Consider the following 24003-nt stretch of genomic DNA (forward strand, 5'->3'; position numbering starts at 1 on the left):
TGGATTTGTTACTACATAATGGTGTTAATTAGAAAAAGTTTTCTTTCTTCATAGACAAATTTAGGAGACATACATGCTTCAAAGAAGCTCCAGAATTACACTGGTATCATTCAAGTCTTTCAAGATTTGATCTGAAAGAGCCACACCTTACCCACTGTAGGTACTGTAGTTACAGCAGCCAAATTCTCATACATCAGTGTAGCAATATATTTTGTTACTGAAAACCTCATACAATTTTGTTAACTGTTCAAATGCCTTTTTTAAAAATCATACTAATACAAGTTTAGTGTTCCCTAATAGTTGATTGTTCACTGCTGCGATGTTTCACAAAAATACTGTCAAGAGTGCTGTGGTCCACGCTGTCTTCTATACTAACTGGACAGGTCATACATAGCAAGCGTTCCTTTGCATATATTTTAACAAGAGTTCTGTGACTGTGGAACTCTATTTAGTATTTCATAGTCATGAATCCCTTGCTTTCTTACCTTCACTGATCTAAAAAAGGCTTTTATGAGTATATCACTGTTGTTCTGAAGGATACGATTGAGCACTTCATAAACAGCTCCTTCCATAACTTCTGCATGGAGACACAGCAGATACCCAACTTCTATACCACCTCTCAGACAGACAATATGCATTATACTAGGCATTTACTTTTTCAGTATATTCTGCCACTTTCCTTCCACAACAGGTGATTTCTAGTATAGCAACAGTTAATTGTTCAGTTTGCAGGACCCACACAATCACACGTTACTTGCAGCACAAGCTGTAGTGTTAAACTTGTCTTCATTCAGGGAAAAAAGACATACATACATTTATACATATTTATTTTAATTTTTTAAAAGTAGCATTTGCAGTTTCTTTTAAGCATTCACCTCTCTTCTGCTTCAAATGTGCACTTATTGAGAGAAACATCTACTGGCTTCCATGTCCAAGATTCATACCAATAATACATGCCAGAATCAAGCTTCTTTGCTTGTTGGCAGCTCCTGTCATGAAAACATTATATAGTAACTTGAGTGCAGAAAAGGCCTATGTTTGTCATTAAGCAATAGGCTGGGACTGGATTAGTTTTCTTGAGTTGAAGTGTAATGCTTTCCAAAACACGGAGGCTCACATAGTAACTTTTGTTTCCTTTCATATCCAGTAGGTGTACAAGGTGGTTGATTTTTCTATGATAGCTTCTTTAGTTGGTAAGATTTCCTCATCATCTACAGCAAAACACCTGTTGAAGATTTCCATTATTTAGAAATGTCTTCTCTTAACAGCAAGAAAATACTTGATCTGGCATGTAGTTGAGCGAACTGGGAACAAACCAAATTTCATCTTCAGATAAACATATGTAACTACTATAGATTTCGATCTAACCCACACACAAAATTTTACACATACTACAAATAGAAACAGAAGTTATCAGCAAAAGACCATCTTACATTGTTTCAAATTAATTTGCAACTATACAATTTTAATGTAATAGAAAAAAGGAAAGGAATATAACAGAACAGGTATGAAGAGAAATATTTTCCAAACTTTTATTTGTGCACATTCATCAGGTGAAAAAGATAACTTTTACAGCTTCTTTGGTGCCCAATATTCAGCATACAAAAATGTAAAAGACTATTCACAAATAAAACACAAGCTCAAACTAAAAAAAAAAAGTTTTTAAGGTAGTGCACATCGTGACAGCTTTGCTTATGAATACACAGAAATTACTGCAAAAATAAATAGAATGTCTTTTTAAAAGCAGCAATTTCATATCTTGTAAACTTCTGTTTTTACAATACAGCACTGTTAAGAGTAAAATCCAAAAGGACTGGAGTTTATACTGTGGCCATGAACAAGAGAAAAGTCTGTATTCTTCTGCTATAGTTGGTCCAGTTTTCCTTTTTGCTTTTAGTCCAATGTGCAGCAGTCTTTAAAGGTGCTTGGTTAGGAAACCTAACCATCAAGTGGTGAGTTATAAAACTTATTTTCTGCTTTCAAACACGAAGGGGTAAATCTGCTCCACAGCGCTGGCGACAGCCTTTACGTTTGGCCCTGAGATGTATTAAATAAAAAAGGGGGGGAAAAAAAAAAGGCAATAGGAAGAGAAATAAATCAGACCATCACAAATTAAAACAACAATTGTCTTTTAACAATTTTAGCTACCTTAACTTTACTTTGTAAACAAGAATAATTTCTCCCAAATTAAGAATGTTTTCCTCCCATCACTTCTACTTACAGCTTCCACATTAGAGTCTCTCTTTTGTAAGATGTTCCACTCTGGCCAATGGCTAGACTACAAATAAACACTATTAATTTCCTTACAAGTGTCATATTTCTTAATCAGTCAGCCCAGGGAAGATTGTAGCAGCTGAGTGTCAGAAATAAAGGAAATAATTTTACTTGTACAACTCTTCTAGGAATTTGCACTACCCAGATTTGTATCACCTGGCTACACTTGATTCTTCTTTTAAATAGACACATACAAAAGTTATTGCTAAATAACACTGGATTTAACTTAAGGATATTTCAAGCAAATTTATCTTTGAAAATTTTTCAGTCTTGATTTTGCAAATAGCTCCAATCATTCATCTCAGGACATCTGCAAGCCAGAGAGTGATTATTATCTCAGAATGAAGCAGCTGTTGTATCTGATCTATCAACATTTGAGGAAAGAAAATGAAGTACCAGTGCTTTCTAATAGTACTAGACTCTTTTTCACAAACAAACAATTGAGGTCATAAATGAACAAGCCATGAACATGCCAAAAGAAATTCATATTGGATAGAAGTTTGGTTTCATTTATCTGCATCACCAGCTATTTCTCATGTGCTTCAATGCCTAAGAAGTCAATTTCTTTTTACTGCCTTTTTGGACTTCAGAAGTTAATCTCAAGTACAGAGAACCATTCAAAATGGCACCCCAAAATCACAAATAAACTACTTATTGGTTACGTCTTATTTATGTAATTTGGGAAATACTGTTTTAACACATAAGCTAAGTTAGGAAGAAAATGGAGTAGACCAGGATTATTCTTGTGTTTTCAAACTTAGCAAACTGAGTTAAATGTTCACTTAAGCTTAGGTGAAAGCCTTTAACATTCTCCACCTTCTAGACAGATGCTGCACCTTTCTCTAAGTTGTCTGCTACTGTACAAACACAAGCTGAAGAGACAGCCTTCAGGAAGCAGCCTATGAGTAGACACAAACTTACAGAAAGGCTAAATCTCATTAAGAAGATGATGTGATGCACTGAGTCTTGTAAGACTTCAGGGATGCTCGAGCTTCCAATTTATCTTAAATCTAATTTCTAGTTCAACCATTTCAGAATACATGCTTCAATCCTGAAATACTTTTTAGCAGTATGTCTTCAGATTAAAAAGTCTGGAGTTTGTCTACTCAAAAATAAAATTCTCTTGAAATCTTGTGATAAATATTTCCCACAAAGTCTGGGTATTTGTTAGGAAATTAAGAGAAAAATAAAAATCTCTACACAATTTCTGATATCCCTAGCTGAGCTCTAACAACCACAAGACAGAATTCCAGCTGAACTGAAATAAAGTGTTATTTGGTTCTATACTACTTTAATAGGTACTCCTTAAAAATGTGATTTTTCTCACAGTTGGGAAAAGTCATGGTGCCTGTAATCCAGGTAGCAGTTCTCTTCCAGCTGAGCTTCAACAGAAGAGAGCAGAAGTCTGAAGCACTATAAACATCGGCCATATTCAGTAATGACAAAATGCTATGCTCTATTCCATGTTTCTATAAATCCAAAGCTTGGAAACATAGATTTATGAAAGGGCTGTCAATGCTGTATGTAGTGTAACTTACAGTATTATGAAGATTTAAAAAAAAAAAAAAAAAAAAGGAAAAAATAACATACAAAAACAAATGAAGCCCCCAGACCTTGTCCACTCAAGGTAATTCTTAAGCCTATCAATCATAACATTTTCTATGTAACTCCTCTGGCAGTTTGGCTCTGAAACAATTTAGATGAAAGCACTGGGAAACAAAATCCACTCCATCTACTCAACATACATTTTGACTATTTTGAACATCATCTTTTCCTAACTAACTGTCCCTGAAGTTAAATATTCCCAACAAGTTAAATATTTACAGCATCAAAATACCTGTAACTGTGATACTGCCAGTTGAAAAAATCTGTAAGGTAGCTCTGAGAGTTTTTATTCTGTAGCACACAGCAGGATGAAGTTCTGGTTCATAACTAGAAAACAAAATAAGAGGTCAAAACTCAAAAAGAAAAGCTTAAGAGGTATACAAGCACTGTTACTCTTTAAAATCCTACCGTACCTAGCATGAGGTCTGTTATTCTTCGTAAATTCTGGCAATCTGATCTCAAAGGGCATGTTGCACACTGCTAAAACATTCACAACTTTAAAATCTGTGAAAATTACCTTTTTAAAAAGAGAGGAAAGAGTCATTAAAAATTCAATTCATAGAGAAGCAGAGATGTATGCATTGCAAAAAATGTTAAAAGAGTACTATAAGAATACTAGTTAATAGTACTTTGATCAATCTGATTAATGCATTTCTGTTAAGAGTCTAAAGAGTACTTAATGGATTCAAATCATTTCCTTTATCCTTCTATAGTACAGTAGTTGTTGGATAAGGTATTTCACAGTTGTACTATGTGGTTTTAGTACAATTGACTTTAAGAATGAGATGCAGGAACAACTCATCACTATCCTAAACACAGCAAATTTGAAAGCAAACTAAAATAATTCATGAGATATCGAAGTAAGCAAAAAAAAAAGTTTCACTGTTACAAAAATCCTTTGCAATATGGAGAAGTGTCTTTAGTGTTTCACTGCTATAAATGATTTTATTAAAGGTAGGAATAAGAAAGAAGACAAAAATTGCTTCATTTCAAACCTCCACTCTGGCAACCTCTTCTTTACAATCTTTGATCTGCAGCCTACCACAGACCACTGACATTTTAGCAATTCTCTGTTCATGGCTATTCTACATTAAAGTAGCCAACTGACAATACCTAAACAAGTGCACTGATCAATAGACAGAATTAATAAGATCACTGGAGAATACTTCTTTCAGTGTATTTGAAACAAATTAAACAGAAAGTTACCATTCCTCAGTCAAAACTTTTAAGTGGAAGCAACAAACCTTATAAAAAGGTCAACTATTACTTTAAACCTTAAAATACATTCCACTTAAACCACTCACTTTATTATAAAACTTTGTGCATCTACACTGGAGGCACTGTTCATCTCCCAATTATCCAGTGTTCCGCTCCAGCTTTTAGAGCCTGGCTCTAATGCATACATTTTTAGCAATAAAATTGTCTAACTTCTGCTTGGGTTGAATACAGCCTGAATGGGATAGCCTGCTGGTAAACACAAATTGTGGATAAACTGCACAACTGACTATCAGGAAGTTTTAAAACACATTTTCGTACTCTGAGTCATTCATAACCCTTACAATGCAGTTCAAGTAGTACTTCTGACTGGTAACTGCAACCTAAATCCAGAAAAGAGGAGCTTCGTGCCCTGACTTTCTCATTTGACTTACTTTCAGCAGTGCAATCTCACAACACAGCAGCATTTCCCTCCCCTGTAATTAACAAGGCTAAAATGTGCCCTAAACAAAATAGACATGCATTTGATATTCCACCATAAATGAAGGAAATTGTCTTCAAATGACAGTTTGGTTTATACATTTCAGCACTTCTTCCAAATGAATAGAAAAATACATTTTAAGATTCAAGAAACAATTGTGGGTGGTTCATTTAACAAATACTGTTCATTAGCCAGGGAAAAAGCACAATTCTAAGCTGCCAAATGAAACTCAAATCCATGAAGTAAGACAGATTCTCTTTGATAGCATCTGGAACATGTATTCTGTAACAAAAGGGGCATTTGAGTGAAAACATGCTGGTTGCTGAATTGCTAAGTTCCCTCATTTTTTCTTTCTAAAAACAATGTCTACCAGCATTGCTTAAGTCATGCAATTCCATTTTCATTAGAATTACCTGAAAACCTAGTTTCTGTAGACAACGAGCTAATCGTCTGGCACCAAATTTAGCTTCTTCTTCACTGTAAAGCAGAAAGACAATCTAGCATTAATGAAGTATATATTTACATGCACACATACTAAACAGATAATCAGACTGTAAAATAAACCATTACGCAAGCATGAAGTGTGATCACGTGGACAGCCTTTATTTCATCCAGCTGTATATATCCCATTCTATTTTCACTGCCTAGATATTCAAATAGAATCCTTTATACCATTTTGAAGACTATCTCTGTGCTCAGTTCAAGTCAGTAGGAGCTGCAGTGGAAGTCATACTTTGATCATATGTAAATGCTCTTAAGAGACAAATATGACCACAAGCAGTCTGAATTTGGCCATCCTGACTTGGTCGCTACTTTTCATCCCACTCTCCTTTACAGTGGGTGTGTTAACTTCCCTGGAGGTATAGAAAAGAATGCAGTGTTTAACATTCCTACTAGTAGAAAGCACATAAAGTTTAGGAGAAAAGCTTACCGTACAGTTACATAGTGTGCAGGGTGAGAGGAAAAAAAAAACAACTCTATCATTTGAATGCTAGTACTGACCAAACATTGCCCATTTTGAGATGGAGAACATATACAAAAAGCATACAAATTTATCACTGCATCTTATCCACAGTGTGGATACATATCTTAAGAGGAACTTAGCATAATGAGCCTTAATGAGGTCAGTGAGTTCCTGTATCTGTATTAAATTTGCTCTTGCTTCTTTCCAGTCCCTCAGTAGTATATAATCTGATTCAATTCAGGTAGGTTTTCATGTAGTAATAAAAGAGACATTCCTTAAAAAACATCATCCCTTTCTAGATTTCAAGTTCCGGCTTAATAATAAAAAAATATATATTTCTTAGAGAGTTTTCAAGGATTTTTTTTCTAGGATTTTTTTCAAAAAGTAGTTTTTCCGACTGTTCTTCCAGAAGGCTGAAATAATGTTTCTTAAGATTTCAATTTGGTCCAAGGCAGACACTGCATAGATAAATTCCACCCAAATGCTTAGTTGGCAAGAATGTGATATAACGTGAGGGAATCTTAACAGTGGCAAGAACTGGCTCTTGCTAACTTACTCATCTATAACATTATGTTTTAAAATACACATCAATTTCATCCATAGAAAGGATCTTCATGAACTCACCTTGTGGCTCCTGTGCAAATAACTTTTCCTGAGGACCAAATTGTGGCTGTAATCCTAGGTTTTCTAAGTTTCATTAATACTTTCTAAAAAGGAAAATGAAAGTGAAGCATTGGGAATTAGTTCAATTTCACACTAAGAAAAAAAAAAATTAATTACATTAATAATATGCTCTTTATTTTTTGTAAGTCTTGAACTGTTCCTTTCATCTCTTTCAGCAATTACAAAATAAGCTCCTGAGAAGAGCTAAACAAACATGCACTGAACTTAACACGATAGATTAAAAGTTACTCTCCCCTAAAAAAAAAAACACAAAAACAAAAACTGAAAGCTACAGCACCATTTTTTTTTTTTTTTTTGTTATGATTACCACAACTATCACACTGCTAATTCCTTATCAGGATAAATTTTCTGAGAAAAGAAAATCAAATTTGGAGGAGACAAACTAGATCCCAATGCATAGGAGGTCTCACCCGATACCTTATACTTAATAAATAGACTCAGCATTTGACATGACTTGTTAAGCATTCTGCATAACTACAGAAATAAAATTTCTCTATCTATCATACGTGGATGTCAGATACACAAAGTTTTAGCTTAAGGAACATATGTAAAAACAGATAACTGTGTTACATTAAATCTCTTACCCCAACATCACGCTTGTATATCACATTTGCTCCCTCTAATGCAATCTTCCTCAAGTTTAAATGACATCTTGTTCTAAAAACACACACTACGTTTGTGATTAAAATGTCCAATGCAACATCACTGTCCGCATCCATTGGGGTGATTTACAACTCAGTTTTCACACCAGTTCACCATGAAGATCACATCCTGAGAATGAAAACAATAAAGTTAAGTGTACCAGTAGAAAATTGCCTATTAACACTGTTCTTGTATACACTCACTCCTTAAATGAGACAAGAAGCAGAAGTGACTACAGTCTGACTCATTTAAGTTCACTGTGTGCGGAGGGAGGGAGGGGAGGCGGGGGGGTTGTCTGCATCCTGTGCACTATAAAATAGGAGGCTGCTTATTTGAAGCCACATTGCCAGACTTAACAGACATAAAATGTATGTATTTTATTTTTAAATCTACTGGTTAAATATGTTACAGCTCTTAGCAACTATATTAGGACACCGCAAAGCTTATTAAAACATTTTCCGTAGCTTCAAAGGATAAATGAGAAATGAGCTGAGGAATGAGGTGATGATGTCATTAGACGTCTCAGGAAAATGCATCTCTCTCACTGCTTACATTGATAATTCTGAACAGCTTATCATTTGTATTGAAATGGATGAGCCAGCTGAATAACTCTGAAACTCAGAGGTTACACACACTACAGCCTGTAGACAGTCTGTGACCAAAGCCTACCCACTTCTCACCCAGCATTCTTGGCCGAATTCTCCAAATGTAAGAGCATGGGGTGAACTATACAAACTGATGGCAGCAACAGGCCATGAGACATAGGAGCCTCTCATCCCCTTCTGCTCTGCCACAGGAATAACACAGAACGAGCATACGGTATGCACACAGGAAAATCAAATGTTTCTAAGGAACAGCATGAGTGTTACTATGAAGGTACAGGAGAGCTACCCAGCACACACGCAGCAAACCTAATGGAGCCAGGAACTGCTCAGTCTGCCTATGCATGCCAGGGGCGATGCTCCTACCAAACACTTTGACCAGAAGACGACTGTGAGACAGGGAGCAGGCATATTGCTCAATGCCATCCTGCAACTGATGGCAACACTTCTGTAAGCACACCAAAGCCAAGATGGCTGGTATTTCAGATAAATTCCAGATGAAGTATTTGGAGAAAGGTGGGGGAAATAAAGAGCAAGAACATTGGTATAAAGTGAAAAGGACTTACGTAAAAATACCAGAGCTTATTAAGGAATTTTTCTTTGTATAAGAAGGTAAAAATCTTAGTTCTCATCCAGGAGAATGAGGTTAAGCAGAGAGCAGCCTGAGGGTTAGAGGCAATAGTATCCCAGATAGCTCTTGAGCCCACTCATCTAAATGTTAGTAAAATTTCATCCCAAATGAATCCCAATAGAAAGCAAAGGCCAAAATCAAAGAAAAACTGTCAGATACACAACATGCCTTACACGGTCACTGCCACTGAAAAAGCAGAAGACTGTATCAAAAGCACCCATACACATAACACGAAGCAATGCACATTTATAATCTTATAAATCTTTTGGTTTATGTATCATATCTACAAGACACAAACTTACTAATGTTATTATCATCATTTCCACCTGATTATGACTTCCTAAATGTCATAATAAAACTCGCTGCCAACACAGAATAATGCACAGTGCAGGTGTGTAATGCACTTGATAAACTGCTGTGACAGTCACCTTTTCTATTGTGCAGCTGGCTCCCAGCTAAAAGAATTATTCTATAATTATTAGTTTGTCCAATATAAGAAAAGGAGAGGCAGGTGACTAACACAAATCAATGAAGAAATGGCAAGAGAGGGAGAAAACCAAAGGCAATGTGTGGGGGAGAGAAGGCAGAGAAGAGAACGAACAGTTACTAATTAGTACTCCCAGATCCTTTTTTTTTAAAAAAAAAAAAAAAAATTCAAAATTATATGAATTCTATGAAGTTACAAATGACTTGTTCCATCTGGTTTTGCTGGACTACTACAGATTGGGTTAGCAATTTATGGCACCGGATCCAAAGATAGCACATGTGCAGATTTTGAACAGCATGCAGGCAGGGACAGCGTAGAGCAAGGAGCTGGAAGCCATGGCATCTTGAGAGAGGCATTTGTTTTCCTTCCTGGCTCCATGTCCTGACTTTTGCTGAGGTCACTTATTGGGACCCAGGAACTGATGCTGGGCAAGATAGCTGCAATGGGCACCGTCTCCCAGATTTCACCATGTTCCTACTGGCATATTCAATCTCCACAGTCTGAAAGAATAATGCCATCGTGCAGAAGAACCTCAAAAGGTTCCTAACTGCTAAGCAAACTATAATACTGTATGAGAATATTCCCATGAAACACTGGCAGTTTGTCTTAAATAAAACCTAGGAGAAAAGCTTTAAGGACAAAAAGAAAAAAAAAAAAAGCAATTGAGAGACATGAAAATTACAACTTAAAAGGAAAAGATCTAAAGGGAAATTTACAGGAAAAATCTCAACGTTAAAATGTTGTGGAACTGTAAGAAGGTTTTCAGAAATTACGATGTATCTTGCTTAGGTGTACAAGTTACTTGAATGAGTTTTAAGGGAGAAAAATCATAAGATATTAGGGTACCATACCCCTATTTTCATTAGCCACATTCTAGATTCAATATTCTAGACTGTAGCTTGCAACATTCAGTTAAAAAGTGACAGAATTTGTCATAAGAGCAGTTATATAAAGACAGCATAAGAATTAAATAACTGCCTTTTTGTGAGCGTAGCATTATCTGACCTAACAAAAGAAGATCACCAAAACACTTCACTCAAATGCTGAACATTTCAAATATTCGCTATGAAATTTATCTCATTTGCCGCTGCTAAATATCACCCAAATTCCTTCAAAATCTGAGTGTGGAAAATTTCAGATTCAGTATGTCTATTCTCATTTAGCACATAAATACAGCACCAACCTCTTCCAAGGCATGGTTTAAAATTACTAGATGAAACAAGTTGCTTCTATACTTGGATGTTTCTGCTGAACAGTGAGCATAACCTGCTACAAGCTGTGCCTCAGGTGCTCATTTTGATGTCTCACGCTGTATCAGCAACAAAGAAAAAATTGTTCAGAAAAAGATGTGCTCCTTCTTCAGGAAGTCTTAAAGAAATCCAAATGTGCAGTAACCACGTCAGCAGAAATTAATGATTTAAAAAAAATACTAATATATGCACCACATAAAAACATCCAAAACCATCTTTACAAAAATAGTGTAAGAAGGTTCATTAAAAAAAAAAAACAAAACAAAAAAAAACAACCTGTCATTCCTTCTGTTTCTTTCCAGTAGCACAACCAGCTGGAACATGTAGTTGTAACCAATGCCTTGATGTTCCTCTTCCCCAGTTTCTCCTTCTCATCTCTGATTATTGATGCACCCTACTGCATCCCATTCAAGGTCAGGTTGGATGGGGCCCCTGATCTTGTGCTCACAACGGGGGGTTGGAAGCAGATGATCTTTAAGGCCCCTTCCAACCCAAGACATCCTATGATCCCTTATGGGTAACTCTGATCCTTTCTGTTATTTTCCAAACTGAATTTGTTTGTACATTTCTGTTTCATATCTGCAAACTAGGGAAAATAACGCTATTTTAGAAAGACATTTTGATATTAAGGAACAGCTTTATGTACCTGCCTTTCACTATCCTGTATTTATGCACTTATGCTTGCAGAGCAGAGGGACTGAATAGAAACTTAACATCTGGTTCTTTCCTGTTTAGGGTTCACAAATTCCAAGTTGATTTCACTGAGCTCAACTTACGTTCTCCTGATTAATATCACCCAAAAGTTCTCTCATCTGAACCTTAAGCTTTTGGCAGCTTAAATCCCATTTCAAAAAGTATGTTTTGCCAGCCACTGCTAATTTAGTAACAAGCTAAAAACAGAAGATAAAATCATTTACTTCTCTACACACACAGCTTTACTTTTGTATTGTGCATTTCGTTCAGAGCAAGTAACGAGTTAACTTTGAATTCAAGTTCTCTTGTATGAATGTAACAGAATCCACACCAAGAGAGAAAAGATGCATAAATGCATCTTCACAAAAGTGTGTATTATTCTATTTTATTATAGACATTTTGAAAGCTTGTTCTCCCTTTTAAACACAGATGTCGGAGAAACCAATAGAATATTGTCATTAAGGAAAAAAAAAAAAAAGGAAGAAAAGCAAATAGATCAAGCAAAGAACATCAAAATAAGAACAATAAAACTAATCTCAAGAATATTTGGCTCTAGGAAGTAGTGTATTCTACCCTGAAACTAGAGAAACTTCCCACTTTAGAGTAAGAACATTTTGAAGGAAGGAGAGAGAAAAAGACTGCACACTGCAATTCTTGAACAAAGCATTACCCATACATCCTCAATTAGGATCAAGGCCATACTATTTTTGAAACTATATAAACACACACAGAGAAACACACCCTGCACTGAAATCTTGCAATCTAAAAAAAGCCAGCTTGCTCTGACTTCCAAAAAAAAATTCCAAGCCAACACCACTGTCATCATCAAAGAGAAAGAAAAGGCACTTGGGAAAGGGTATATAAACAAAGCACTATTTTAAGCTTTTGGCTACCTTTAAGCTGAGAAACTCAGATTATGAAGGTAGATGATGGGTACCTAACAACAGTGATGCTAACATCAGAAAAGCTCTGTGAACAAATCTGTCACACCAGCAGAAGGACAAGCAACTTGTACTGGTTATTTTTAACCTAAGCGCTTTGCCAACCGATTCCAAAACCTGTTCCAACAGCCCAGTGGACAGCGTTCCCAGTGGAACATACTACTGTTGCTGTTGGCATTCCAACAAATAGCTTGAAAAGCATTTTTGACAAGTTATCAAAAGGGTCCAAGTGAGAACGAAGAACACAAAACATAAATCCTAGTGGGATCCAGGAGATAATTAATTCCATCCTCCTGTTCGTGTTCGGGCCATGGGGAGACAGGTCCCTACGAACTGGAGCTGTCAGACCTGAGGTCTGCTTGAATCCTGGAATATAACACTATCACAGCGATCGGTGGATGAATCCCAAGAAATGAGGGTAATACTGCTACTGTCTGTCCAGGAACACTCTGACTCAATCAGCTTTCTAAGCGTCAGGGCCAGAGGCATGTGCTTTCATTTTTTATTGCCTCCAGTTAAATTGTTCTAAAAGGGATCATTACCTTCAGACTAGCTCTTTCCAACTTCTGAGATTTACAGTCGCATGTCTGTTTCCTATGGAACCAAAGCACATACAGCTTGGAAGAAATTTCTAAATATGTGCAAAAACAGCTGACGTGGACACTTGCCCAAGAAGAACAATACAAAAAACCATTATACCTGCAATGCCAGGAGCAAGTAGGACACAAATTTCCCATCCTGCTATGGGTTCTCCTGGGTTAGACTACTGCGTGCCCACAGACCCTGGCCGGGTCTTCCAACACAAATCCAGCTGTAGAAATAAAGCCAAGCTGCTTACAGAGCTAGATGAGAAAGCCTGCTTTCTGAGAGTAACTTGTAACAGACCATTTTCCTCACATTCTTCCCATCACAATAAATCTGCTCATAGCCAGAGTGAGAATCACTTTGCATCCAGCTCTGTGCCACCTCTCCCTCAAACCATCAAGCAATAGCTTAGCTCCAGGTGTTGAGAACTATCAATTCGATCTCAATAGCTAGATAGGTTGAAAACCGTCCAAAGTGCGATAAAAGCCTGGCCCAACAGGCTCGGTGGCCGTTCCACATTGACAGACTAGTGAAAAAAACACAAAACTTGAACGCTTTAGAATAAAGGGCAAGTCGCGCGTTCCCTTTCCGCCCGCCTCAGCTGAGGGAACTCTGCTAGCCGTGCTGCCGAGCCCGGCACGTGCCCGCCCGGTGCCGCAGCACTCAGGGCAGCAATCGCCCCCTCCAAGCCGCCTCCCGGAGTTCCCAGCCAAGCACAGCACAGACAAAGCGCGGACACAAGGCCTCGAGCCCACCCGCTAGCCCAGCCCGCGCCGCACGCCCCGGGCGTCCCTCGGCACTTCGCTCCGTCAGGGGTCGCTCCCCCGGCCGAGCCGCGGTCCCTCCCTCCGGCTTCCCCCACCTCCTGACTCCCACCAGGGAACGGGGCGGCGGCGGGGATGCGCCGCCGCGAGGAGGGGAGGCCGAAGGCCGCGCTGCCTACCCCCGCAGCAGGAAGGGGCGCGGGCTCCCAGCGGCCGCCCGGCGGAGCCGCGTCCCTCGGGCAGAGGCTGGCGGTGGGGCCGGGCCCGCTAAGCGGCGACCCGCGGGCGGCGGGGAAGAGCGCGGCCCGGCGGCGCGCGGCAGCCGTTACCGTGCGGGCGGGAGGCGGCTGGCGGGGTTGCTAGGCGCCCCGCCGCTCGCGCCCGGCGGCGTTCCGGATGACGGGCCGAGGCTCCGCGACAATAAACATCCCCCAGCGCCGCGGGCATAGACGCGACGCCGGCTAGAGCGGCCACCGGAAGTCGCTGCGGCGGGAGGGGAGGAAGGGGGCTGCGCCTGCGGCGCACTTCCGGTGTCGTGCGGGGTGTATGTGGGGGGGGCCTCAGGCTCGCGAGGGGTCGCCCTTGCGCGTAGTGTTGCGATAGGCAGTTGCGGCTGGCGGTGTTTTTCAGCGTGCTGATGGGATCCTCCACAGTACAAAGCTGTAATGCCAGGCCGTGGTGTTTGAGCGGAACGTTGGGCCCGCATAAAGCCGAGCCGAGAGCTCTGTTTCTTATTGGAGGGGGCTGAGAGCCCTGAAAGACCTCCTTGAGACCTCTGGAAGGCTGTCCCCCCCAGTGCCGTGTTTCTGTGTCAAAATGGTTAAAGTGAGACTGCTACGTAAGCTCTTCCAATAGGCAGCCTGTATCATTGCTGCAAAGTGGGTGCGTGGGGCATGCTCTGAGGAGATACCCGAGAGCACCATGATGGCAGCTGGAATGGTACCGGCTGTCTGTTCTGGGCAGCCCTCAGGATGTGGCATGGCCCATCTGTGCCGAGCTGTTGTTTGCCTACACTTATGTATTGTCTCTGCTGTGTGTTGTGCTTCTTAGACTCATAGAATGGCTTGGATTGGAAGGGATCTCAAAGACCACCGAGTTCCAACCCCCTGCCATGGGCAGGGCTGCCGCCCAGCAGCTCAGCTGCTCAGGGCCCAATCCAACCAGGCCTTGAGCACCTCCAGTAATGGGGCAACCACACCTTACCTGGGCAGCAGTGCCAGCGCCTCACCACCCATTCAATGAAAAATTTTCCCATCATCTAATCTAAATCTTTCCTCTTTTAGTTAGAAACCATTCCCTCCCCCCTTGTTCTATCATTATCTACCATGCGATGTTTGGGAACTTGTGAATAATTGGGTTTGGGTGCGGTGGAGCCAACTGAGGGCACAGCACCTGACTAAAAGAAAATGGTCTGGTTGAGTTCATAAAGACATGTCAGTCTGTGTGCGAGAAATGTATATGTTTGTACATGTATTTGTGGGTGTATAGTGCACAGTATTGACAATTGGATTGACACTGGATTGACAATTTTCTGAGGATCTGTGACAATGTGTGAAGTGATTGTGGAATGGCTTTCGTTAGGATAGAGGGAACAGTGTGAAAATCTTTAGAGTTGGAATGTTTTGCTCTGCTACGTTAATTTCAAAAATTGAAATTCATTGCTAAGTTCACCTGACGGAAGTAATTACTTTAGATTCTAACAGAAAGTATTGCAGCAGCTGCACAGATCGTTAACCCAGGCTTTGTCTATCCGTTAGGGGGGCTGCGCTAACGCCAGCGCGCAGCAGCACTGCCACCCTGTGGCTCTTCGCTGGAACAGACCCGTTTCAATTCGGTGGTGACGGTAAAATGAGACTCGCTTTTGAAAACGGGAATTCCTCAGATTTAGGCAACTGTTACCACAGTAATATTTTTCCTGACGAAGAAATGAGCCCTTACTATGCCACAGTTTCAGCTGCTTTTTCAGCCCGAGCTTTCCCCATTTGAGCAGGGATGTGTTTAAATTTCATCTCTAAATATATGCTTGGAAAATATGCAATTTTTGAAAGTAGTTGTGATCACAGTGTCATAGAATGCAAATGATGTGATTAGGCACTGTCCTGATTTTATGTGTAAGTTCATCAGTTGTACATACCATTTTATTTCAGACTTATACAGTTACAAAGCTGATTATCTTTAGCTGTGCCACTCTTAGTAAGCGTAGTCCCAGCCAATTTCACCATTACCTTGTATTTGAGGTCTCCATCCCTGTTTGCAACTCTCTAGTCTCTGTGGCTGTGGATGAGGTGTTAGTGATGTCCCACCTGCAGAAACAGTGCATGCTCTAACTTCACAGATGCTGTACTGACATCTCACAGGTAAGGCACTGAGGCCATTTCTGCCACTGTCTTGCTATGTAATTTTAAATTTTTCTATGCTTTTGTTTCTCAGTCAATTGTTTAGAAAGCAGAGAGGAGATGAAAATGTAAGGAGGCTGTTTGCTATGCTTGAATGTTCTGTGGTGTGGAATTGTGGGTTGCTTAGGACCATCAGTATCAATATGAAGACACTGCACATATTTTTGTTTGGTAATTACAGCAATGGAAGTGAGCAGAATGCAATTTTATGACATTTTTATTCAGATGTAATTGCAGGTGTCTGTAAAAAAAAAAATAAAAAATAAAAATCATTCAACAGCCTAAAGGAAATGTATGATTATTTGGATTTCTGTATTTTTGCAGGATCCATTTCCAGTCAGATAAAATCCAGTGCAAGGTACACCACAAGGGAAATTTGTAGGGTGGGATGAGAGAGCTGGAGGAGGCCCACAGTGAGGCTAGACTGGAATTGTTACGCAGCTGCTTAGAACTGTGAGCTCTATGCAGAAGACTATATTCAAGTATTTGTGTCTGAAGAGAGATACCTAGGAGCAGTCCATATTTTGCACGTTTCATAGAAATGACATTTTCTGGAATGACCGTGAGCTAAATGCATATAATATTACAGGTTAATTATGAGAAAGCTGCCAAGCTGACAACAAGCAGGACTTGAGCTTAAACCTATGGCAAGAGATCAGCCAGGGAGGGAATCCTTTGCTCCAGGACTTCATTTATCAGATGAAATTATAAACTGTGTTTTCTCACACTTCTCTGATGATGAGGCCCATGTACAGTATGATAACTCATGCTAGTACTGTATTATATTAAAGTGTTACCTCCCTGACATAAGCGGCACTAAAACCAACTCCACAATACTCAAATGTTCCATCAAGTTTTATAATATATATGATTTTATATTTTTTAATTCATTTTATATTAAAGAAGTATACAGTGTATGAGTGTATATAATAAGTAACATAGATATGCTACTTGATACAATAATATGAAAAAAAATGATAGTGAAATAGTCTAAAATAAAAGTTAAATGATCAAGATGGGGTTTTTCTTTAGTAAACTTTAAAATGATTCAATAGATATTTGTAGTTTTGTCTTCTACAACTGGAAAATACTTGTAGACTATTCTTAGCAGCCTTGGTTGACAATAATATAATTGGAAGAAGAGCACACTGTTGCCCAGATTGAGATCCTATGAATGCCTGTCAGGAACTTGAGCAAGTGTTCCATCCTGCTCTTGTATGAGTGAGAACTCTTCTCTGAGCTGTTACACAAAGCTTCTTCCTGCATTCAGTATCTGTATTTCTAATGGATTTTTCAGGAGTGATGATGAATTTTATTTGCAAGCGTATGGCATCGTGCAGCCCCCAGGCATCAGGCTCATAGAAGGCACAAAAGCTTCACCCAGACTGTGACTCAACCTAAAGCATTACTTTGGCCCTGCTGACTTGTATCCTGCCCCAGAGGAAGGATGTTAACACCTGTTAGCTGTTTCAAGCCTTTCAGCACACTTAAGCTGGTGATTATCTCCATTTTAGATCTTTACATGAAGTGTAGTGGAACTGCTCGGCAGTAGCATGAAAGAGGTTCTTTGAGAGTATATCATAGAATCATGAGTCATAGAATGCTCAGGCTGGAAAGGACCTTAAAGGTCATCAGGTTCAACCGCAACCTAATCATACTACCCTAACTCTAACAACCCTCCACTAAACCATGTCCCTAAGCACCAGATCCAAATGGTTTTTAGACATATTCAGGGATAGTGTCTCAACTGCCTCCCTGGGGAGCCTATACTGGTGCTTAACAACCCTTTCAATAAATAAGCTTTTCCTGATATGTCAAGCTTAGCACCTGTGAGCACACAGCTCAAGTGGAAAGGGTACTGTAGAGCTTAGTAGAATTAAACAACAAATGAATAGGAGTTTTCTGTGTCATAACTTTGGATATAATCTTGTATAAATCTCATACTTCATCCTTGAACTTGGCCTCTTTCTTCTGATAACCCCTAGCCTACCTCGCCTGTTATTTACCACTAGGTACAAGACTCACAAAGCAAGGAGAGTCCCCACTAAAAATTTCTAGCCCATTGGAGAAGATAGCAGGCTGATCAAGAAACCAAGTTAGAGGAGAACAGAGAATCAATGGTCTTTATAATTCTTGCTTCTAGGGGTACAATAATATGGATCAATGAAACATTGTGAAGGTGTGTGGCTTATTTTTAATAGTACTTCACTGTTAGCATGGTCCTTGGCCTGCTTTTGGTCTGGCTAACTTTCTCCCAGAAAATGTCCAAGCATGTTTTGGGAATAGTGTGTACCAGGAACTGTGCTCACCGTTTGCTAAGAGTGAATAAAACTTCGGTGTGTGTAGATGTGACACCTGCCTCATCCTTGGTTTTTGGAGCCCAAGAATGGTTCATGGCCTGTTTTACTTGTTGATCCAAATACTATCTATACATGATAATAAAACCTGACAGCTCTTCTAATTCCTATATTTATGTTGATTTCAAAGAGCAAATCTGGCGATTTCAGAATGCCTGAAACTGTTCATAAGTTTGTGTACCAAAAGTGTTGCTTCTAAACCTGTACCAAGCTTACATGCAACCTTCATCCAGCCTCTTATCTGCTTTTTTTTTTTTTTCCCCTCTCCCGCTCCCCCATCCTTAGAATGATAGTGACCTCCTATAGAAAAACATAGGGTCATGAGGTGGTGGCAAACACTCCAAGGTAACTGCTGTCTTCTGCTTAATTTCTGCGTTGTCTCTGAGGTGCCAGTGGTAAAAAGGCCCCTATGTAAGAAGAAAACAGCATGTTATCAGTGAGGAAAAGCTATTCCCTTTCTGGTAGCCATCAAAAAGCATCACAAGAAACAGGACGCTGAAGCAAGAAGCCATGCTGTCACGTTGACTGCGTGAACACTTGATGATCTTTGCTTCATCCCTGCTGGGGGAGGGATGTGCTGCCGGGAAGCCGCCCAGTGGGACATCTATCTGTGAGTGCAGCCCTGGGAACTCACTGCTGTGCCCGCTCCTCCTCCCGATGCAGGCTCTGCAGATGTTTCTTCCAGGGAAGGCAGCTGTGGTTCTCAGATTCTCCGCTTCCATCTTCCCGGTGGTCTGGCCCCACCCGGCTGTGGTGAAGTTGCTCATAGTTTCTGCCTTTCCCATCCCTTCCAAGGACCAAGCAGCAGCAGCCAGAGGAAGAGGGGCTGTCTGTGCCTTTTTCTCCCCTTTCTCCTGTCTCTTGACTGTGCACAGAGGTTACTCCTGCAGCGAATCTGTGCCCTTCCCTTTTTCGCCCTCGTGTTTCTTATCCTTTTTTCTGTTTTTTTTTTTTCAAGCAGCTGAGAGTAAACAACTGAGAGAAAACTTGAGTGTGTAGATAATCCATATTTACAGTTGGATATGGTCTTAGGGTTTACATAGCAACTGAGGATGTAAATAAGTGTTGTTTTTTTTCTCCTTGCTTAAGGAAAATGGCCTCTTAGCCTGTACAGAAAGGAAGGGTTTGCATTGTTTTTTTTATTCTCCCGCTTTTTTTATGATCTTTGTTTTCCTTGCGGAAAGGTTTGGATCTCTCTACTCCCCGCGTGAGGACTGTTCAGCTTGGTTCACACATGCGCATGGGCTTGGAAATCCATTTCGTCTGTTTACAAGTTTCAGTTTAAGGGCAAAACCCTGAGGCAAGAAAATGCGTCATTTCAGGACTGTCGTGACCCTAGGGTATGTCCACACCACAGTTGGAAAATGCACTGACTGCATGCCTAGGCCTCAAAGTCATTTTTATACAGCTAGCTCAGACACACCAGTGTCCAAAGTGACCTGAAGAAAAATCAGGTCCTTGCAGAGCTTGGCTGGTTGTGGAGTCTGCCGACAGCAGACCTCACCAGGGTAACAAACGGGTTTTTCCCATCCTTTCTGGAGCATACGTTTTAGATCAGAATTGTGACATCTTCTCAGTGTTACAGGAAGTCACCAAGCCATAGCACAGCAGTTGTTTTGTAGCACAAGGGACAAAAAAAGTAAGTGTTGCTGGTTGTGCCACTTCCCATCCCACCATCCCACCCATAGTGCACAACTGCGCCTCAGAGCACAGAGCATCCCATGGCCAAATTGTGAGTGCTCAGTTGCTCATACCCCGTGGGTTTGATCACACCTGCAGTGAAAAGGAACGATTTGGTTCACTGGTTGTTGGAAGAGATTCTGTATGTGGACTTTTCTGTGAGTGTATATACATGGAAATTACAGAGTGCTCTGCTGTTTGCTGATTTCAATTTCTCTGAAAATCTTTCTTCTGAATTTCTTCTGAAAATCTGCCCCTATTGGGAGGCACGCTCAGATCTCCAGACAGAAATCAGAAATATCCTGTGTTTTTATCAACTCGTACTCTCTTCTTACACACCAGATGCATTTGAGTTTAGATCCAATAGCCTGCTTATTACTTGCTATTAATTAATGTCTTTTGCATATTTTTTACTACAAATAGCAATGAAAAACAATGACAATGGGGTTTCAGAAAAGGTTATCTTTTGGAAAAAAAAAAAAAAATCATTTACAGGGAAGCATATATTTCCAGACAGATACAGACATAAAATTACCAATACAACATTACACCCAGGATTAAAACCAGCTTTCCTATGGAATAAACCACACTGATTTTCTATATCTTTTGATTTCCAAGGTGCACTGAGATTTTTGACCTGCTTTCTCAGCAACACTTAAAGGAGTTAGCTCTCTGGTGTATGCTCTTTGTGCACCTTGGGGCACAGCTTTAATCATGACCTGACCACTGTATCAGTGCCTAAGACAGCAAGGCGTTGCTCTGGGGCTGCAGAGGGGTTTCCTGCCATGCTGGAGTCTCCTACAGGCAGATTTCCATCACAAAGAGAATCAGATAAGCCTAACATTTATTTTCTGCAAGAGATAGAGAAATACTTGTTCTTAAAGATCTTGCGGAGTGTGAAAACTCATGCCAGGCAGTGCAGTATGAGAACCCAGCCCAGCAGCTCGAGCACTGGAGGCAGCTGTGCGAATAAAGGGTTTTTCTACTTCCTCGCTGAACTGAAAAATGGGTATGAAGAAGTTCCATGGAACTGGCTTTCTTTCAGGAATTAAAAAAAAAAGGAAATAAATAAATAAAAGAATAATAATATTAAAAATTAAATGGGACTAAACTGTTTTTAGACGGCTCTTATCTTAAAAACACGGGTGCACAAAGAGTGCTGTCTGATTGTCCGTAGATTTGCAGTGGGTGATGGCAGCGGCGCCTGGATCTTCACCTACAGCTGCCGCTCTGCTGTGGATGCTCTGATATCTGACAGGGGTTCATGTCAAAAGCTTTCTTTTACTTGCAGAATGTAAAGACTTTTTTTTCTCTTCTCTATTAGCTGACTGTTTTCACAAAAAATTGTAGCAATTTGGTTATCTTTGAGACCTCTGTCAAATTGAGTTGAAATCAGGCAATGAGTTCAAACATTATTAGGAGGGAATGTATACAGACACTCTCGCAGCTGCGTGTACATCCATGTAGATACAGAAAGATAAATCGAGTCGGCTTTGTTTCCACGTGGAAAAAGGGTATAAATAATTATATTTCAGTAAATATTAAAATACATCACTTTGTACAGAAAAGAAAGCAAACAAAATAATTTCCTTAAAGTCACTGACATTAATATTTATATCCACTCCTTCCCTTTCCTTAACACATTTAAATGAGTTCCCTTCAAAACCATCAAGTGCTTCAATCAAACTAAATTTACTTTTTTTTTTTTTTTCATTTGCAAATAATTTTCTGTAAAATTGCACTTAATGTAGGGAGGATGCTCAACTCACCTAATGACTGGGGGCTGTTGATGCCAAACACACATGCACTGGGCTGTGCCATTGCTCACATTCTAAGGCAGGCAGCGATCAGGGGCTGCCACCCACATCCACATCTCTGAAAATCTTTTTCTTGTCTTCAAAGCCATAAAGCCATAAAAAGTTTTACTGTCTGAGTAAAGCCGCAATTTACCTTTCTGCATATTGCCGGTTGCATTTGTCTGTTGTTTGCTGCTTTTTCCCTTTTTCTTTGTTGCTGAACGGTTGCTCAGGGGCAAGGATTGAGGAGGGCAGAGCATACTTGAGGAATATTTTAGTCCCCAGAGTGCTACGTGAAGTGAGCAGTGACAAGAGAAATAACTGTGTCTACAGCTTCCTCTTTCCGCTCTACTTACATTGCAGCTTTTGGTACATGGTCACAGCTGTGTTCTTCACATTGCATGGAGCACTACTGCATGGAGCACTTCACCCTTTCTCCATGCTGCATTTTAGGTGGCCAATGAGCAGTGAATGTGGCTAAGGGTGGGAAGGATGCTGTCTGTGATTAGTAAGCATTGCAGGATGGCAGAAAAGCGTGTATGAGAAAATTTAGAATGTAACTCTTAATGTTGTGCATATCCTAGATCCCTCTCAGTTTCTGCTTTCTTGAATTTAAAAAGCGCCTTGCTATGAGCCCAGAGCATGCATTAGTTAGTAGGGATTTCAGTCAAGATTTTGAATGTTTTAATTCAATTATTAATTTTGATTCAGCGGTTAACTTTAGATTCAAAGAGTGCTTGTGCGTTTGCTATATCAGTCATTTGCTCTGCGCTTAAGGTCAGAGGGCTCTGTTCTTTTTTCCTTTAAGAGAACAGCAGTTCCCTTGACTTTGCCAATGTCTGTGGCAGGGACCAGCCCCTTCAGCTGTGCTTAGCAAAGCAGAGCTGCTCTTCCCAGAAGCAGGAGCTGTGGCTGCTCAAGGTGATCCCTTTACTTTAAAGTACATCAAATCTGTGCACGTCTGCCTGTTACTACGTATCAGCTGGCGCAGCCCTGCTCTTGATGGTGAAATTGCACGGCTAGGCTGGGCGATGAGGTCTGCTTTTAATTGTGCAGACTGGAGATAAAGCTGTGAATAGGTGAAATTAAACAGCCCGCCCTTCAAAACCATTAGGACGATCCTGCAGTCCTCGGCCCTTTCTGTAACGAGGTCCGCAATGCATGCACAGCTCCCAGCTCCCAGCCTTAATTAACATGGCCCACATGTGAACCCAGCCGATGGATGTGGATTGCCAGGAGGACTCTGCCTTGCTCAGTTGACCTAGGGGAGATGCAGGCCCTGTGGACAGGGAGCCCCAGATGTCCACTTGCCGCCCACCAGCACCCAGGTATCCAACAGAACCGGGGGACGATATTGAAAGAGCAAGTGAAGCGGAAATTTAAAGCCCCTCTGCTAATAATAACAGTATAAATAACTGAAGACATCTTGTAAACAGTGCGGTCATAACCCCGAAACATTAAACAGCTCGGTGGGATCTGGCGCATCAGCTGCCGACTGCCGTTGCCGGTGCAGGGAGAGCACCCTGCACTCCTGTTTATCTCAGCCCAATCTCCCGCAGGCACCCTGAGCAACAGAAGGGAGATGTTTGCACTAAAATCCCTGTCACCCCAAGCCGGGCAATAATCCTCAGGCCCACTGTCAATAAGCCAGCTCGACACTTCCACGGCAGCCCCGAGGAAGGCCCACGCCGGTTCCTCAGGAAGGTTAAAACCCACGGCTTTGCAGTTATTTGATAAAAAAAGAGAGGCAAGGCAGCTTCTTTCTCTAGCTCTCCTTCTCCCTGCTGAGCTCAGAGCTGCCCCTCCTTGGGGGGTTCGGTGTGAAGATGTTGTACCAACTGTTCCCCCCACTTATTCTCCCTGGCGCAGGGCTGGACCCCCCGCCCCACCGCAGGAAGCCAGGTGCAGTGCTCCCAGTGCCTCGTGAGTTGGAAACGAAAAGTACACTGCTCCATG

At 40.6% G+C, this 24003-nt stretch overlaps 1 protein-coding gene across 1 annotated transcript; it reads right to left on the bottom strand.

Moving 5' to 3' along the window:
* Positions 1-810: 810 nt before the first annotated feature.
* TBPL1 (TATA-box binding protein like 1) lies at positions 811-14325 on the bottom strand. The gene is made up of 7 exons (XM_085217259.1): positions 13998-14325; positions 7808-7994; positions 7164-7246; positions 5989-6052; positions 4293-4396; positions 4112-4206; positions 811-2037 (listed from the first exon to the last, which is right to left on the bottom strand). Exons 2-7 carry the CDS (start codon positions 7940-7942, stop codon positions 1967-1969), a joined length of 552 nt encoding a protein of 183 aa, XP_085073385.1. The 5' UTR covers positions 7943-7994; positions 13998-14325; the 3' UTR covers positions 811-1966.
* Positions 14326-24003: the final 9678 nt, after the last annotated feature.

This window comes from Meleagris gallopavo, chromosome 2, assembly GCF_905368555.1.
Source record: "Meleagris gallopavo chromosome 2, MGAL_WU_HG_1.1, whole genome shotgun sequence".
Lineage (NCBI taxonomy): Eukaryota > Metazoa > Chordata > Aves > Galliformes > Phasianidae > Meleagris > Meleagris gallopavo.